This window comes from Colletotrichum truncatum (assembly GCF_014235925.2).
Source record: "Colletotrichum truncatum strain CMES1059 chromosome Unknown Contig_0003, whole genome shotgun sequence".
Classification (NCBI taxonomy): domain Eukaryota; kingdom Fungi; phylum Ascomycota; class Sordariomycetes; order Glomerellales; family Glomerellaceae; genus Colletotrichum; species Colletotrichum truncatum.
In genome coordinates this window covers 6,078,049-6,094,791 of record NW_027222400.1, presented here as the reverse complement: position 1 = coordinate 6,094,791, position 16,743 = coordinate 6,078,049, and the positions used below count along the sequence as shown (strand labels likewise).

Genomic DNA, 16,743 nt, shown 5'->3' with positions numbered 1-16,743 from the left:
GCAACATCAGCTGGTCAATCCCTCGGTGGTCATGGCACTTCTTGCAGCATCTGCAAGACAGTAATTGATTATCCCCTGCTTGCAGACCGGGAATAAAATATAGGTAGGCCAGACCACGATCAAGACACTCACTCACTCTCCACCCAACAGGCGTGTCTCAGACGGTGGGTGAAGGCGTTCATTCAGGACGCCAACCGCTTTTGAACCAGACATACCAGATACAAACGGTAAATGTTTGGGTGCTCTCCACCCTTGGTGAAGTGGTTGGTTTGTATGTTGGTGCGTCCATCGTGACACTACCTCAAAATACTATGCCTGATGTTGGGTTCGATATTTTTGCACTGATATTGACGTTTCGGTTCTGTATAGACTGCGTAGACTAAAACAGCGGTCGCAACTCTTACCATCGAAAAGGGATTCTTCTTCCTAGACTTCCTCCCGGGATGGCTCAACTTAGTATAGAACCAAAACCATTGGGACCACCGTATCGGAAACGATGAAAGATTGCGGAACCGAAAACCGAAGCATTACTGAGGCCCACAGCGCTGATAGTAGAGCACCAGGAATTCACCCAGTCGGCGGCAGTGCTTTCAGGACTTTCTAGTATAGAATGGAGCGCCTCTGAGCCATCCCCATCTCTTGGACTCCATCGTTCCATGATCCATCGTTATCCCATCCTTGCGATTTCTGTATCTACGGCGTGGTGATCAGTAGCCAGTGCAGTAAACGATGCCGTTTGGGGCACGCCGGGCTGCCATGAGCTGGTAGTGATTGGGTGCAGCTTGGGCCTTGGAGGGCTGGGTACAAGTACGTACAGGGTGGCGTACGGAGTAGACAAGGACCCTATCTGCTAGTATTCATCCCCATGCTCATCCAGATGGTGAGCGCTTTTGACGAAGGCCAAGCGGTGACGGGACACCTGAAAGGTTACTGGGGCTCGTTGATGTTTCCATATTGCTATGTAGACAGTTAAAAGTTATTATCTGCAATCTCAGGGGTGAGCTTCTCTGCAGATCCCCCAAGAAGGCCATTTCCATTAGTCCCTCCAACGACAACGCTTCAGGTATTTCCAAGGAGAACCTTAACAACACCAAAGCACGTACTGTACGGTTGCCTTTTACACTACTTGGTATACCTACATGGTCACATTGTGAGTGTACTACATAGTAGCAGCATCCGAACTACTACACAGGTGATAGGCTTCAATGTGGATGTCTCCGCTAACACAAAATATCCTTTCCCCGTCCACCGGTGATTCCACCGCCATGTATCCATCCACAGTACTCCCTCACACAAACTATACCAAGATATACCTGGTTCCGCTCCTCCCACCCATCTCCGTCGAATCATGACGTTCTAAAGCAGCCTTCCGCTTGGCGTAGCGGGGCATTTCAGCCAGTATAGCCCAATAGTAACGGTCTCTGTCTCCCTCGCCCGTGCCGCCGGACGCCCAAAGAAACTGGGCCTCTGATGCATGCTTCCTCTGAGGTTTTGATTCCTCTCTTAGTCTCTTGGCCTTCAAGGACACTTGGCATCCTCTCTTGGCGCAATCTTTGGGAAAAGGTTGGAGGGCCCAGATAAACGGTTCGTCATGATTGGGTATCATGGTCCGTTCTGGCTCCAATGTGCCCAGGTTTCCTTCTCTTCCCCCCCTCTCCCCGCCCACCACCGATGCCCACAGACTCACTGCCAGGTTCTTCCTTCGCCTTTTGCTTTTGTCCCCCCAGCGTCCCCTGGCCTGCTTCTGTTGTGCTTCTGTCCCGTGCCGCCCGGCCCAGTTTCTATCCGTATGGTGCTTTGCCTCTCCATTTACCTCTGCTGATTTGCTGGTGGTGGTATCCATAATCCCACCACATACACAAAACGGGCCCAGCCAACAATGCGCCCAGCATAACAGCCATCCGCCATCAGTAACCAGTTCTCGGCTCTTTTGCCTTCCATCGACTCTTCCCACCCTTGTTTGTTTCTGGATGGAACTGGAATAGCTTGACTGTCTTTCTACCCGGTCATTTAGGTATTCCCATTCAACTATCCACCAGGAGGTTCCCCATTCCCATCCATCATATCCCAACCGGTCCATGTCCTTGTCCCATGTTTGTTGCAGCAATCATATTCCCCGATAACTCAGCCCAAGGAACGCTCTCCGCCCTCCCACCACATACTTCCCACCGCTCCGACTAAACCTGTCCGTAGAGCTCATCCGAAAAATAGAAAATAAAAATTAAGGACGGCTGACGGGAGGGTAAACTCACAGACGAAACCGAACCCGCCTAGCGACCGGTGCCAACTTTCTTCCAAGCTCCTCCCAGCCTATTCCCAGCACTGACTCCCGCCAAACGTTGCATCGGGAAAACCTTTGTTCAGTGCGCTGAGCCCTTAGCTTCCGGGCCGGTTATTCAGCTCTGAGTGACGTCGATTGGCGAAAAAGAACAATCAACACCACCACAGGGCCTGTCTATCCAATCTCACCCAACACACAACACACCACACACGATCAGCCCTGCGCCTCCGACATCGATCTGTAACGACACGTCGATTGCATCGCGACTAAAGGCAGACCGACACGATCGCCGTCATCCCATCGACTTCCTAATAATTAACGCGACGAAGCACGACGCCGACGCCAACATCAAACGCCAATACGGAGCCGTAGCCGTAGTTGAAACCTGCGATTCCCTCTCCTCAGAACCCCCCCGATCGCCTTGTAGCTACTGCCGAATCTCCCGACGATCTTGATAGTGTCTTCCTCGCCCCCCATTTCTCGCTTTTCCGAAAATACATCCACAGGCGCCCCGACGACGCACCGTCTCGCAAGGGATCGGGCCAGCTGACGAGGACTCTCCCCTCCCAAACCCAAGGGGTTTAACACCCACCTCCTCGTCGATGGCTTCTTTGACCAAGAACATTTGGCCCAAAGATGGGAGGAACCGATCGCATATCCCGGCTATGCCGGTTTGGGTTGCAGTTGTTAGGATAGCACAACTTGTAAGGAAATATCACCATCGCCCGCTCCGAACGCTGTTATGCACGAGATCTCCGACTGCGGAGACATGGACATATCATGAGGGATACGAGCTGGCGTTTTAGAGAATACGTGGTTGACGGTTGTGGAATTGCAGATTCTCTCTATTGCGACATTAGCAGTCACCGTTTATGGTCTGACTACGATGCAAAAGGCGACAAATTATCGCAGGATAACGGTATGTTTGTTTAACCTTTTGGCGTTTTGGTTTTCATATGCATTTTGAAGCCTTTGCTGATCAGTTACTTCGCGTACTACAGTCCTTCAGCGGTACTGAAGGTTTCCGTAAGTCACACCACCACCCCGCCGCTACCCCTCATGTGCCATGATGCTGATATCGAAGACAGCGTTTTCGTGGTTTGCATTTGCCTGGACATTTTCTTATTTAACATGGCTGGGCGTTGCTGTTATGTACATTCCAATTATGTATAACTGCTGGGTACACCTGTAAGATTTACTCTCCTAGAGGTTTTTGCGCGTCATGCTAACATTCTATAGCGGCCTCGAACTTCTCACAATCGTCTTTTGGATGATTACTATGGCTCTGTTGGCGAGCCATGCCGATGATCTCGACTCCCTCGACGCATTCATCGTGACATTTGGACCCAAGTACGAGATATATTACAAGATGAACGTTGAGCCCTTTGCCGAAGGCTTCGTTGCCGCCACCTTTGCCGGGACAGCCATCTCAACAGTTAACTTCGTCTTGTTCGTTATTACCATTTCTGTTTTTGGTATGTTTCTATACACCTTTACGCTCGCAGCCTGTAGTCACTATTCTTTCCCTTTTCTTCACACATTGCGAATGTAACCTCTGCTCAATGTCCATACTAATCCATCCAGGTCGCGCTCTTCACGCCTACCGGAAAGCAAACTTGGAAAAGGCACCTAGCACCACCGATTCCCAGAAGACGATTCAAGCCGAGGGGGACAAGATGGTCGCCTCACCACAAATGACATCAGCCATTACTTCCTACATCCACTGGCAGCACAACAACCAATATGCTGTACCCCATCCCCAGGCTTATCCTTATTACCCCCAGCAATACGCGCAGTCGCCGCACTCACAAACGAACTCGTCACCTCCGACCTCCGTGCCGCCTCACGGCTTCCAACCCGCATACTTCCCCGGCTCCCAGTGGCCGCCGCAACCGCCACAACAACAACAACCTCCCCCCGAGGGCGGTGTCTGGCCGCAACAGAACTACAGCATGTATCAGCAACAAGTACCCATCGCCCCCCAACACACCGGTCAAACCGGAACCGATTTGGGCACGCCTCAGTTCCCAATGGTGAGCCCCGTGGCAGCCACCAAGTCCGACATGCAGGGCGTCTATCCAACGCCGCCTCCTGGAAGCACGGCAATAGGACATACAGGATACCAGCCGCATCATCCAGTACAACCACCGCCGCCGCCACCGCCACCGCCTGGTTCGACACAATCACCAGTCGAGTTAAACGATGGCCGGGGGGAGGAGAACATGCCGGCGGAACTGCCCAATAACCCTCCTAGATCACCGAGATGATGATCTCTTTTATCTTCAAAATGCAAGTTTATTACTGGTTGGTGGATAGGCCAATCAAGAGAAACCGGAACGAACGAATTTTGGGAAACGATTATACGGCGCATATTCTTTTTGGTTTCTTTTTTTCCCCCTCTCTTTTTCATTGGGGCCCCGGCAAGATATATATGCATAGAGAATGGCGTTCAGGGGCAAAGGAGAAACCGGCGCAACAAGCCCGCACGCAAGCGGAGTAGCATGGCTCTGGGTTTCTCTATTTGGTTGATTTTCTATTCCTTTTACAAACTTTTGAAGCCTAGAAAGCAGGCTATCAGGCCACTTTTCTTTTTACGACGAGCAGGGCGGGGCTGGCGATGGCAGCAAAAACACGGAACGGAGTGGCAGGCTCCTTTCTGCTCGCGGTACGGTTTGCCTTGAGTTGTATTTCTAGCTAGATGGATCGCCCCTCCCAGGGTATGTGTGGCTCATGAGTCATCCCATGATGCTCCCGATGTATGAATCAATCGGGACAAATCCATCTTTTGACAAGTCAAATTACTACGTGAGGTGTGATTTCCAATATGGCTTTAAGTGGCGGTAACATGTCACTAGAGATTGTGAAATTGCGACAGCATGTGTCCAATTATGAATTATAAATTATCCTTCACGAATCCATAAATACAGCGACATTTCTCAACGGAAGGGGTCCATTTGACACGAAACTTAATAAACGTAGCGGAAGTATGGATTCTCCTTGTCCGTCAAGTCCTGGAAAGCAAACTTGGCCCGCTCTGCTTCGTCAACAGGCAACGCCCCGCGACGCTTGTTCTCACGCCAGAGGACGTAGTACAGGGCACCAGCAGCAAGTATGCAGATGACATAGCAGATAATCAGGCCCAACCAGAGCTCGGGATAGTGCTGAGCCTTGCTCTGGGACTTGACGAGCTGAGGCCCAACAATGTTGCCGACGCAGTAGGCCACGAAGATCGTGGCCGCCATGAAGCTCTTCTTCGTGTGGCCCGCAACGTTGGACATGCCCAAGGTAATAATCAGGCTCACGACGCCACCGAAAAAGCCGGTTATAGAGTAACCTACCACAGGAGCAGCGGCGTGGTACGTCCAGGCGGAACGCCAAATCAACGCGCAACCTGCAATGACTGGGAGGCAGCAGATGACCAACATGAGAATCCGGATGTTGGAGAATCGAGAACCGAGATAGCCCGTGAGAAGAATAACGATGAAACAGATTCCACCGAGTGGGAACTGAAACAGAATCGACTCGAGAGACGTCCATCCAAAAGTCGATACGATCAATGGCCCAAAACCGGAGACAGCGCCGTTCATGGTGTATGCCGACGCCATCATCAGCGCGATAAGCCAGACCTTGACGTCGAGGATTGCCTCGCGGAGCTGTGACGTTTTAAACTTGGTGCAGCGGACGCCGGTTTGGCCGTATCGTAGACGCTCGACGGCGGCAAAGCGTTCGTCGGGAGTGAGGAACCAGGCGGAGACGGGCGAGTTGGGCATGACGAAGCAGAAACAGCCAAAGAGGAACGTCAGGCAGCCCGCCAACAGATAGATGTATTGCCATGGTTTGAGAGCGCCGGAATGGATTTGCGCGAAAGCGTAGTTCAGCGCGCCGCCAATGATGGTGAAGAGTCCGGTGGAACTGAACCACCAACTCTGGCGGAGGGACTGTTCGAGCTGGGTGTAGTATCCGGAGATGATGCACATGAAGCCGGTGGGGATGATGCTCTCGACAAACCCCAGGAAGAAGCGTTGCGCGTACAGGCCCTGGTGAGACGTCACGGCAGCTGTGAGCATGCAAATGCCCGCCCAAAAGATGACCACGCCTCCGAGTATGCGGCCGATGTCGAAGCGTTGAAGGGCGTAAGTCATCGGGTACAGGCCTGCGAGCATGCCAAAGTAGAAGAGAGAGGTGGCCCAGGAGAGCCGTGAGGTGTCGACGCCACCCCCGGGAGTCGGGACGGAAAGTTGCAGGTCCTTGGTCATCCCAAAGAGGACTGCTGAACCTAGAATTGCCTTGTCGTAATAAACTAATCCATCTACGAGGCTGTTAGAACCGTGGAAAGCAATGAGAGGCAGAGGTGTGACGAACAGCCAAAGATCATGGCGGGGATGAGAAACCAGTCGATTTTGCGCACTGCGCGAGCAGCGACGGCAGGGTCGTATTGTTGTGTGTGCGTGCCGACCATGGCGAGGGCATCGTCGTCGCCTGCGCGGTGTGGTGAGTGGCCATCGGTCGGTGCTGTGCCTTCGATATCGGCGCCCGCTCCGGTTGTCATAGGCCCGACCGCGGGGCCGGATGTTGCAGCTGTGTGCTTCTCGGGAGCCATGTCGGCGGATTCAAGTTCACTTGGTAGCGCGTACCTTGCGACTCCGAATCTAACTTTGCGAGGGTGTATGTAGATTGTCTTTGTACAACATAGGTGCGGAAGGCCGTATCATTTTCCTGCGGAAAAGGTGTTGACGATGACCTAGGCTGTCGCTACGGATTAATCCGTTCGCCAAGTCACCATCAATGAAAAGTTTCTCTGCGTTGTTTTACAGTCATAGGACACCTCCAACGACTGGACGGACGGTCGGTCCTGTGAGCTATTTTTTACAAAAAGCTCGCATTGGCGATCCATTAATTAACATGGGATATATACTTTCTCGTCTACCTGGCATATGCAATTGGCCCGGGTGATTGGCAATGACACACCCCCACGTTACATTTTTCACGACGATTGTTGGTTCCCGAGAGACAGGTAACGAAGACTGACGGAGGTGAGGAGGCTGGGGGCCTGTCATGCCCGTGTAAAAGGGAGCGGAATGACTGTGAATGCCACTTTGAACCGCCACCCTGGAATGTTTGTTCCCAATTTTCATGACCCGCTAGACGTATCTGGGAATGGCGAGTTTGTAAATCTTTGCACCGGCCTACATCGCTTAAAACAAAGAGGAGTCTGGGAAGGGATTGCGATTGGACACGGCATAGACACGGCGTCTGGGCCGCGGGTACAATCGGAGATGAGGGGCCGAGCTTGGTAGAAGAGCGTGGGGTGATGACGGTGAGTCGGAATGATTGGCCGCAGAGGTATAACCCAGAGTCATTACCGTCAATATCATTATACATACTCTTGCAAAGGTTACACGATAAGATGGTCTTGCGTAGAGTACGGAACAAGACTCGATTCGATACGGATCAGGCATGTTTAGTTGCAGGGTAACCCTACGAAGCAATTCTGGGCTGAATTAAGCTTCAGCTCCTCTGCAAGTGGCAGCAGTGCTAACCTCCACTACTTGAAGGTTAACCAGAATCGACAATGTTGATTACTAACCGTCGATATACTTTACTTGTGGAGAGCGATTGACAGAGGATTACGGAGAACATGAATAAGCGTCCTGGGAAAAGATGGACTTGGTTTCGGCGAGTTCATCGTAACTATGCAATCAACCTTATTGCGAGAGGTCACGAGCTTCACCATCATGTATGGACGGGACAAGCCATTAATAATGGCAAACCTTTCTTTTCTCACTGTCGCACTCTGACCAAATAGACTTTCATCCTTGCGAAACCACTAATGTCGGCATTCGTGTAATGGTTCTTTGGTCTCTAGCCAGCGCTGTCACATGAATTAACCCGAATGGTAGTCTTGAGATCCCCAAGACTGACTATCCGGGTCCAATTATAGCTCTGTCTTGCCATTTCGCACTGCATCACCGAGACAACACGGTTCACTGACCATTCTCTTTAAGGTACATTATGCGATCCCGCCGTTTGAGTCTGAATTGAGTGCTGGTTTCGGCCCATGCTGGCTTGCAGGTATGGACAATGGTATATGTTTCAAGGAGTGGATTCGATATTGTGATCAGCTTATAAGAGATGCCGTCTACAAGAGCACGCTTCATATTTCAGAGACCTACCTCACTTTCCGCTCATATCGCTCGTGCAAGTTTAGGGTTCTTAAAGGGATCAAGAAGGCATAAGAGAGTGAAGAGTGCGTGAGTCGTATCGTTCATTAATGACCAACACAGATCCTAGTAGAAAATGACTGAATTCAATCCTTGTGATAAAGTTACTATTAATTTGAGCAAGTCCAACTTAAGGACATGTCCAGGTCCAATCCCTTCCGTAATATCTGTAGATTTTGACACAGACCCGGTGCAGACCACAGTCACTATGGAGGCGAAATATTGTATCTTCAATCATGTCTCAAGCTTTGATGATATTATGTCTAATAATATAAATTACAGAGAATTTCTTCTGGTATCTCACATCTTCAACCATAATAACAGCCTCCTCATTAATGAAGAGCTAGAGCGCTCCCAGCTGCGGTCAGGTTCAAGCCAACAGTCAGGTTCCCCAGCACTGAGCCAGTCAACCAGTTGCCAACAAAACTATTCACCTCCTCAGGCTTCTCCCACATCACCCAATGTGTGCCGTTGACCTCCCCGCGGGACAAGCTGTCAAAGTAGGTCTCCATCCCGGTCGACAAGATCGGAGGCAGCGCCGTATCCAGAGATCCGCCGATATAGAGTGCAGGCTGCGCGTACTTCTCCACGAACGTAGTGTTGCAAGGCACGAAGACCTTCTCATCCTTCCAGTTAAGTTCACCGGTACGGTACCAGTTCAGCGTCCGGTTGAAGGGGTCGCTGACATAGTTTTCCACATAGTAATCTAGCTCTTCTTTGCTCAACAACGGCGTGTCCTCCGTCACACCATCGAGCAGCTGCAGGTTGAGTCCATTTCCGCTGGAGTTGAAGGCCGATTGGCCGTTGGGAAGCCTCACACCGTAGATGGTGTTCAGGATTTGTCGTACACGAGTGGCATTCTGTGAATCGCTGAGCCCGATGTAGTCCTGGATGTCGTCTCTACGGAATTGCAACTGGTAGCGCAGAGTAGGCAGAGCGATGGCCTGGTCGACGTAGGTAACACGTGGGGGAGCAAACGGTGTGCTGATGACGAAGAAAGCCGAGACCAGATCGGGATGCCACAGAGCTGCACGGTAGACAACAGCACCACCCCAGTCGTGTCCGCCAAGAATGATGCGCGACACACCAAGATGGCTCGCGAGCGCGGCGATGTCATCTGAGGCGCGCTTGAAAGTGCTAAGTTGGGCTGGTTAGTTATACCGACTCTCAAAGCGTGAATCACCATGGTATAGCGTGGACCAACTCACTAGAAGTTCACATCTTCAGGCGCAGCAGTACCTCCGTATCCCATCATATCCGGAGCGACAACTCTGAGACCCTTGGAGAGAAGGAACGGGATCTGGTTGCGCCATCCAAGGGACATATCTGGCCATCCGTGGATGAGGAAAATAGTACCGACTACATTACCAGATGCCGGCTCTGCAAGGATGTACTTGTACTCTACACCGTTTAGGTTCGCTGTCTGGTACTTGACCCGAGGGTCATTGACAGCTATGGCGTCCATTATGACGAAATCAAAACGAAGGTATGTAGATGGTCTTGGTGCCACGGTGGGGTTAGGAACGAACAAGCTTCAAGACATCAGACGAAGGATTACCACCCATATATGAATCTCTAGAGCGATAGTTTATATCGGCGAACAGATTCCTATATGGTAAAGACCCCGTAGGATAACCTTGTCATTGCTAAGCACTGGATCGGCCAGCTCCGTTCCGAGGTTTCCGCGGTTCCCATTTGTGGGGTGAACAGGAAACGCATTTCCAATGAAATAGTTGGAAATAGTGGAGTGAAGCTATTTTGACCTGAAGATCCTGCTCTTGTGCAAGCCTAAACCCAATCCATAAAACAGCTACATCTACTATCCTGGTTAAATCTTCGGTGAGCAAACGGCCCCAGGCACCCTAAGGCGCACCAAGGTAGTGTACTCCATAGAACGCGTGTAACATACGAGAGGGCCCTAACATGCCAAACCTCTTAGAGGTGGATTACCTCGTTGTCGCATTCATTGATAAGCTTTTATATAGGCCCACCTCTAAGCGCTATAGCCAACCATACGGCACTGAAAGGCACTCTGGACGGAGTATGACTCGGTGTTACGGCCCGTTGGAGTAAGTAGCAAGGACTGTCAAATTGGATGTAATTTGCATAAATTGATCACCTCATGCGTCTTGTATTCGGCGAATTGATGGCAGGAGGCGTTGGTCATGTCTTCCATCGAAATAGCTTCTTATGTAGAAAAGATCATTGCGTTTCTAGATTAATAGAATAATCGTTGGAAGAGACGTTGTGCGCATGCGGATGTCATGTTACGAAGGCAACCTGTTGCGTGGAATAAAGAGTTGAGTGCCTGTAATGCCCCGAGCGGACTCGACGCCGCCTCTAACCTCAAGCTGTTTGATACTTGTGCCGATCTTAAGGGCTAAACACAATTGACTTTGATATCTAGGCGGCGGTATAACTTTTTGTGGAGGAGTTTTGAGTGAAATTTGTAAGGCTACGGCAAAGCCATCAAGCGACGGGCTCGCTTATGATGCAACTACCGAGATTTGGGCATGACAATCGGACGAGGAAGGGTGATAATATTACTCTTAAGTCTAGGCTTTGGGGTCTGGATTATGTAGATTACTGTATAAGCGCCCTTTTCCCCCTACGGGGATGCACCGGCGTTAAACAATTCTATTACTGCTACTATTTTGGGGCTTGTTGGACGTATCCATTCCTTTGTTCTCGAAATGCCATTGGCATAAAATCGAATCTTCAATATGTGGCATGTTTTGGTTTAACAGTTACTCCGACACACAACTGCAACTGATACTCCATGTCCGGTGTGTTTTGTCCAATCAGTTTCACCAAGGAAACATCTTCAAGCAATATGACTGATTTATTCATTATCCGCAGAAGTCCATCCTTTCGGTATCTTCCCAACTAACTCCAGGTTCTCATGCCCTGGATTTAATCTCACCCGTCCTCAATAAGTACAAAATCTTGACCATACCAATATTAACACTAGGTGACAGTAGTAAGCCGCCCCATACCTCAGCACGACCTGTTCGGCCGTTCTTCAGAGGGGAGGACTGTGATTAGACACTAGTCTCATTGAATCTTTCCCGCTTCTCTTTCGGCTTTGTTTTCTTTCCACCACTTCTTCTCCCGCTTGATCGCCCAGTCAATCCAGAATCTCGCAGTTACACCCCAAACGATGATCCAGCCAAACAAGACGCCCAACGACGTACCGAAAGCACGCTCAAATTCCAGATCCCAGATGATGGCAGCTGTGTAACCTAGGTAACATGTGCATCCTCCGATCCAGAACAACGTCAACTCCAGGATCATTTTGCGAAACATCATCGACTTCTTGTATCGCTCGACGAATCGCTTGCGGAACTCGCGATTCTGGGCGCCGTCGACGGCGAAGAAGTCTTCGGCAGCGTAGTAGACGATAGGCTTCAGCCGTTCACCTTTCGGGTCCGAGTTGATACGGAAGGGCAGCTTGATCGGGATCAGCGTCATGAAGGCAATTGCGTCCAACACCATGAACATAAAACCAGGGGAGTACAGGTACAGCCACTCAACCACAAATGGCTCGTATACGGTGGTTGAGCAGACAAACGGAACCAACGCTGCTATCAGGCCGAGCGTGTATACCCACGTGGTAGCATCCAGCTCCCACCAATGCTTAGACAACAGCGGCGCGCACTCTTCGTAGCGGGCGATGAGTCTGTAGACGCGGACAACCAGAATGTACACCTCGCCAAAACCAAAAGCGATGATAGCAAAACCCAAGATTCGACTCTCAACCGTTTCAACAGGAGGCAAACCGCACGTCACTCCCGCCTGGTACGCAGGCGCGCATGCTTCGCGGCGACGGTTGCGCTGGGCACGTAACCAACTGTAGTAAATGCAGACAGGCAAAGCCAGGTCGAAGAACAGGATGATGAATGGGCCGATCGAAATGGAAATGTGCTCCTTCCAGTCGACGTACTTCGTCAGAGGCTCCAGCTCGTCATCATCGTTGACTTCCCTGTTGACGCTGGGAGCGGTCTCTGCAAGAACTCCGGCAGCTGCTGGGTCTGTCGTGGTCTTGGGCACACCGTCTCTTCCAAGCACTTGTGCCGTGCCCTCGCTGACTGCCGTAATGGTAGAATCGCGGAATGCCTCACGATTTTCGTCACCAGGGCCACGCTCTCGGGGAATTGCTGCATCAGAGGCTGCGACGGGAGCGTTGGCGACTCCAGGCGCAGACTCGCCTGCTACTACTGCCGCTTCATTTGATCCCCGTCTGCTTCCTGCTGGAGAGGGTGCTTTGTTCGACGGTGGCTTGCTTCCTGCTGCAACAGCCGCTCTACTCTCCTCGCCAGATGCTTTTCTGCTTGGTGCCTTCTTGCTGTCCTCGCTCGGCGCTCTGTCCTCTGAAGGAGGGTCATTGGAGCTTGAGTTGCTGGGCGGTTGTTCTTGGGGGGCATCTTCGTAGCTTGCCCTGGACGAGGTAATATGCTCTTCGTTGTCGCTGGTGATGTCGGCGGCGGCACCCGACGGAGGCGCCGGCGCGTTGTTTTCGGACTGCATCGATGCGGCTTCGTCGCTGTTTGTGTACTGAAGCAAATCTGGTGAGAAGGAAGGGGAAAAGAGGGGAGAATGATAACAACTTTAGAAAAGAGTGACTGAATAAAACGTTCTTGTGCGCGCGCGCCAGACAAACAGCACAGCAACGACCACGACGATATGATTAAGTAGCTCTCGACTTATGCGACAGCAGAACCAGAGCTCTCACCTTACTTTTGGAAAAGAAATACTCTGGTACGAGAGATGTCGACTACTTCATATGGGAAAGCCTTAGCTGGAATTTGTGCTAGGTTGCATAGGTCTAAAGCGCACGACCGCCCATCGTCGCAACACGAATCATGAGAGGAGCATTAATGCATCACCACATCAGATGGAGTACCTGACCGGCCGGTCCCTGGTTTCGAAAACGTGCCCTGGTAGCATCTGAGCCCATTTCCCTTAGGATGTTCCTTTTCGGGCCCCGAGCAGTATCGCAGCGGTGCCTCGGATGCTTCGACACCTCCTTGTTGAGAACACTGTCTCGTCGCGTGATTGGCACAGGTCAGTTGGTGGTGTTGGCAATGGTATATGGTTTCTGCTCTTTGCAAGCAAACCTTGGCTGGCATAAACCCTGAGCTTCATCTCAATCGGTATCAGCAATGCTCTAGACTCTGTTGGCCCTCGTTGTCGTTCTCACATGGTGTGTCTATGTTTGTGTGTGCGGGGCAAAAGAGGCCAGAGAGCCGAGCAAAGGGAGTGAAGTCTAGCTGACAGAAAGGAATTATCAGCACCATCAAGCGTCCCCTGCGACGACAAGTCCGGCCAAGACCTTTCAATTCTGTTTGACACATTAACCGTTGGTTTCCCGGGATCCAGCCACTGCCGGAGCCTGAACTTTCGGAGTATTCGCCTCTCCACGATCGACACCGGACTCCGTTGCGGAACAGCGATTAGCTCCCGACACAGGGACCGGCCCTGGTGTTTGCTTTGGCCCAGCCCCGGCGTAAACCACACAGGACCTAGCCGCGCAGTAATTGGCTATCCAAGGCACACTCCTTAAGTTGCGAGCCGACGAGCCCGGGACTTCCATGCTTTTGACTTAAGCCATAAACGTCCTTGCTCGGTTGTAATGGTGTCTAGCGTCAAACGCTAGTGCGGAGTCAAGTCCGGACATCAGAGCACAACTCGAACTCAGCACCCAAGTGTAGCCAGAACGGAGCACAGGAGGGACCGAACAGGTCGAGTTCAACTGAACAGAGCAGAGCAAAGGAGCATTGAGGAAGCTCTGGCATGGACATACGTACTTCCAAGGCGGAAGTTGAGCTGAGACCTGTGCCAACCAGGACAGCTCATCCTTGAGCTTGCTCAAAGTGCTTGGTGCAACTCACAGCAAGCTGCAACGCACAGTCCTTTTCTTCCTCTTATTCTCCCATTGTCCCAGTTCTGCATTTTCCCCATCCCATGAGACTCTCCCATGAGACTCTTCCATGTTTCCTCCTTTTCCATGCAGGCATGCCACGACCTCCGTCAAGGTTCTGCCCTGCGCAAGCGTCTTCTGCGTCGCTCAAATCCCCTTGCTGGTGCAGCTTTTATTGTTCGACCCTGAGATTAAGTATTTTTTGCTAACTTGTTTTACTTGTCACTCTACCTATGAAACCACCAACATCCGTAGTCAGCCTTTCCACCCGCTCTCGTGCCGATCTGTTTTCCCAGGTTCCAGCCAAGGGCTAGGTATTGAATGTGTGGAGTGCAACTCAGCGAAAGCTACGCTACGGCCTTTTATCAGACAGCGGGCGAATAAAAGGTTTGCAGCAGCGACGCTGGACATCCGGGCAGGCCTGCGGACGGAGAAAACAATAACCATCCGAGTGAAGGTTTGTTCTCTTTGCCAGTGGTTCCGTGGCCACCATACCCGCGGACTGCTGAACCGAGTAATGGAGATGGATAAGAACACTTGTCCAAGAGCAACACAGCCCTCCCTTATCTCGAGATCAACCAGGGACGGATGTCATCGTCGTGATGCAAGGGGAGGAACATGACTCTACTGTCATCCCAAAGCCATGTCGTCCCCTTGTCTCCCTCTTCAACGGCGAGATCGCATTCGCTGTTGCACCCCCAGCCCAGGCACCCAGAAGCGAATCTATCCCAGGATGCGCCGGCCCCAGGATATTGACGGCTGTCCCGCGGCCTCCAGTCATCTGTAGAGCGAAGTCGCAGAGACCACGTGCTACCTCTTTGACGGGCGCCCACTTGTACCACACCGACGGTGTGGCTGCTCCGCAGTACGGCGACATTCGAGGATGTCCATCTATGGGTAGCCTTGAATAAGCTACGCAGAACGCCGCTATTCTTTGACGGGTGCCATATTCAGTGTTTTTGGCCTTAGCCGCCGCGCTTATGAGCTGTCAAGCCGAACCTGGCCATTTTCATGAGTCGTTCTTTCAGAGCGAACGAGTCGCACAACAATCAATGTCTTAGGCACAAACTACATTTTGTCAGAGAGGAATGAATGATTCAATCTTGTCAAAACATCGACTGCAAACTTGCCAGGAGTCAACCGTGACATCGTCAAAGCTGTGATCATAAGGGCGCCCCGCTCTCGCCGGGCCGCCATGACGTAGCAGATCTTGGAATGCCTGGACCTCTATCCCAGATGCATCGAGAAAGATTCCAAACCGTTCCATACCGAAGCGAGGCGAATTTTTGTTGCTTTGGCCACTTTTCAGATGAACGGAGAGCGAAGGAATTTGTAGATGATGTGCCGCATTGGAGATTGCCATGCGATCTGTGGAATCGTTCAGCTCCGAGATTGTCAGAGCACCGTTGCGCTGGGTCTAGATTGTAACATCAATGTGACTGAGCGGCAGCACGGCCGGTGGCTGGAAGTTTTCGAGAACGGCCCCTGAGTGATTTTTCACCGATGTGAATCTCAAATCTCAAGCATCGGGGGCTGTCATCCTGTGAAAGTGGGTGTGAAACTTCAGATCACAGATTTGCTCTTCATCGATATGGTTCATCGCTTCAATCACTCTCCCCACAGAACCGGATCCAAAGTAAATACTGATTTGAATCATGACTCCCACATATTTTGGTCCAAATGTCATGACTACTACGTAGGATTACTGATTCAGGTCGTCAGAAGAGAGGTTTAGTGCCCCGAGTAAGCGGGGTTTCATCACGGAGACATTCGAAGTTACCTTCACCCAATCACGGAATAAGTTGATGGACCTGATATTGAATAGCTCTGCGAGCAGCTGTTTTGAGTCTGAAGCCAGCGCTATTCTATATTCAGAAGGCTACAAGGTCATAACCCACTGGTCTCGTATTATAATGTCGGTTATCAAGGTTCCATTGCTCGCTAATGCCCTATGAAGACTGCAATTATTCGGAATCTTTCCCGTTTCCCCGAACACCCTGACCATCAGATAGCCTATCTCAACCTGCTACTAGAGGATTGGACCTGCATATCTGAGGATTCTACACAAATGTTGGCCAACCAATCTGTCCGGCTAGGGTGGAAGCATACAGGCACAAGGATCTCAAGAAACATACCATTCGGATACCCTGGAGCTCGTCATGCCTTTCTTTAAGCATACCATGACCCTTAAAATTTAACTCTGCGGCTCGGCACCATTCCCACGAACCACTTCCGATTGACCCAGGGTCTTGTAGTCTTGCGCCTATCCCGCCATCCCGTACTTCCGCCCTTGTCTTGGGTTCCACAAGGTGTACATAGTA

The 16,743-nt window shown here is 51.2% G+C and overlaps 4 protein-coding genes across 4 annotated transcripts; 1 reads left to right on the top strand and 3 right to left on the bottom strand.

The window, feature by feature from the left end:
- Positions 1 to 2,883: 2,883 nt before the first annotated feature.
- On the top strand, positions 2,884 to 4,548 carry CTRU02_206558 (uncharacterized protein; the record flags this gene model as incomplete). The annotated part of the gene is made up of 6 exons (XM_070204739.1): positions 2,884 to 2,985; positions 3,120 to 3,200; positions 3,283 to 3,307; positions 3,370 to 3,469; positions 3,521 to 3,792; positions 3,821 to 4,548. 6 exons carry the CDS (start codon positions 2,884 to 2,886, stop codon positions 4,546 to 4,548), a joined length of 1,308 nt encoding a protein of 435 aa, XP_070061843.1.
- A 699-nt stretch (positions 4,549 to 5,247) lies between these two features.
- On the bottom strand, positions 5,248 to 6,881 carry CTRU02_206557 (allantoate transport protein; the record flags this gene model as incomplete). Its single annotated transcript, XM_036730164.1, has 2 exons — positions 5,248 to 6,590; positions 6,644 to 6,881. The coding sequence occupies 2 exons, from the start codon at positions 6,879 to 6,881 to the stop codon at positions 5,248 to 5,250; spliced, it is 1,581 nt and encodes a 526-aa protein (XP_036578137.1).
- Positions 6,882 to 8,834: 1,953 nt separating this feature from the next.
- On the bottom strand, positions 8,835 to 9,967 carry CTRU02_206556 (putative epoxide hydrolase; the record flags this gene model as incomplete). The annotated part of the gene is made up of 2 exons (XM_036730163.1): positions 8,835 to 9,639; positions 9,711 to 9,967. 2 exons carry the CDS (start codon positions 9,965 to 9,967, stop codon positions 8,835 to 8,837), a joined length of 1,062 nt encoding a protein of 353 aa, XP_036578136.1.
- A 1,589-nt stretch (positions 9,968 to 11,556) lies between these two features.
- On the bottom strand, positions 11,557 to 13,029 carry CTRU02_206555 (uncharacterized protein; the record flags this gene model as incomplete). The annotated part of the gene is made up of 1 exon (XM_036730162.1): positions 11,557 to 13,029. One exon carries the CDS (start codon positions 13,027 to 13,029, stop codon positions 11,557 to 11,559), a length of 1,473 nt encoding a protein of 490 aa, XP_036578135.1.
- Between the last annotated feature and the right edge of the window lie 3,714 nt (positions 13,030 to 16,743).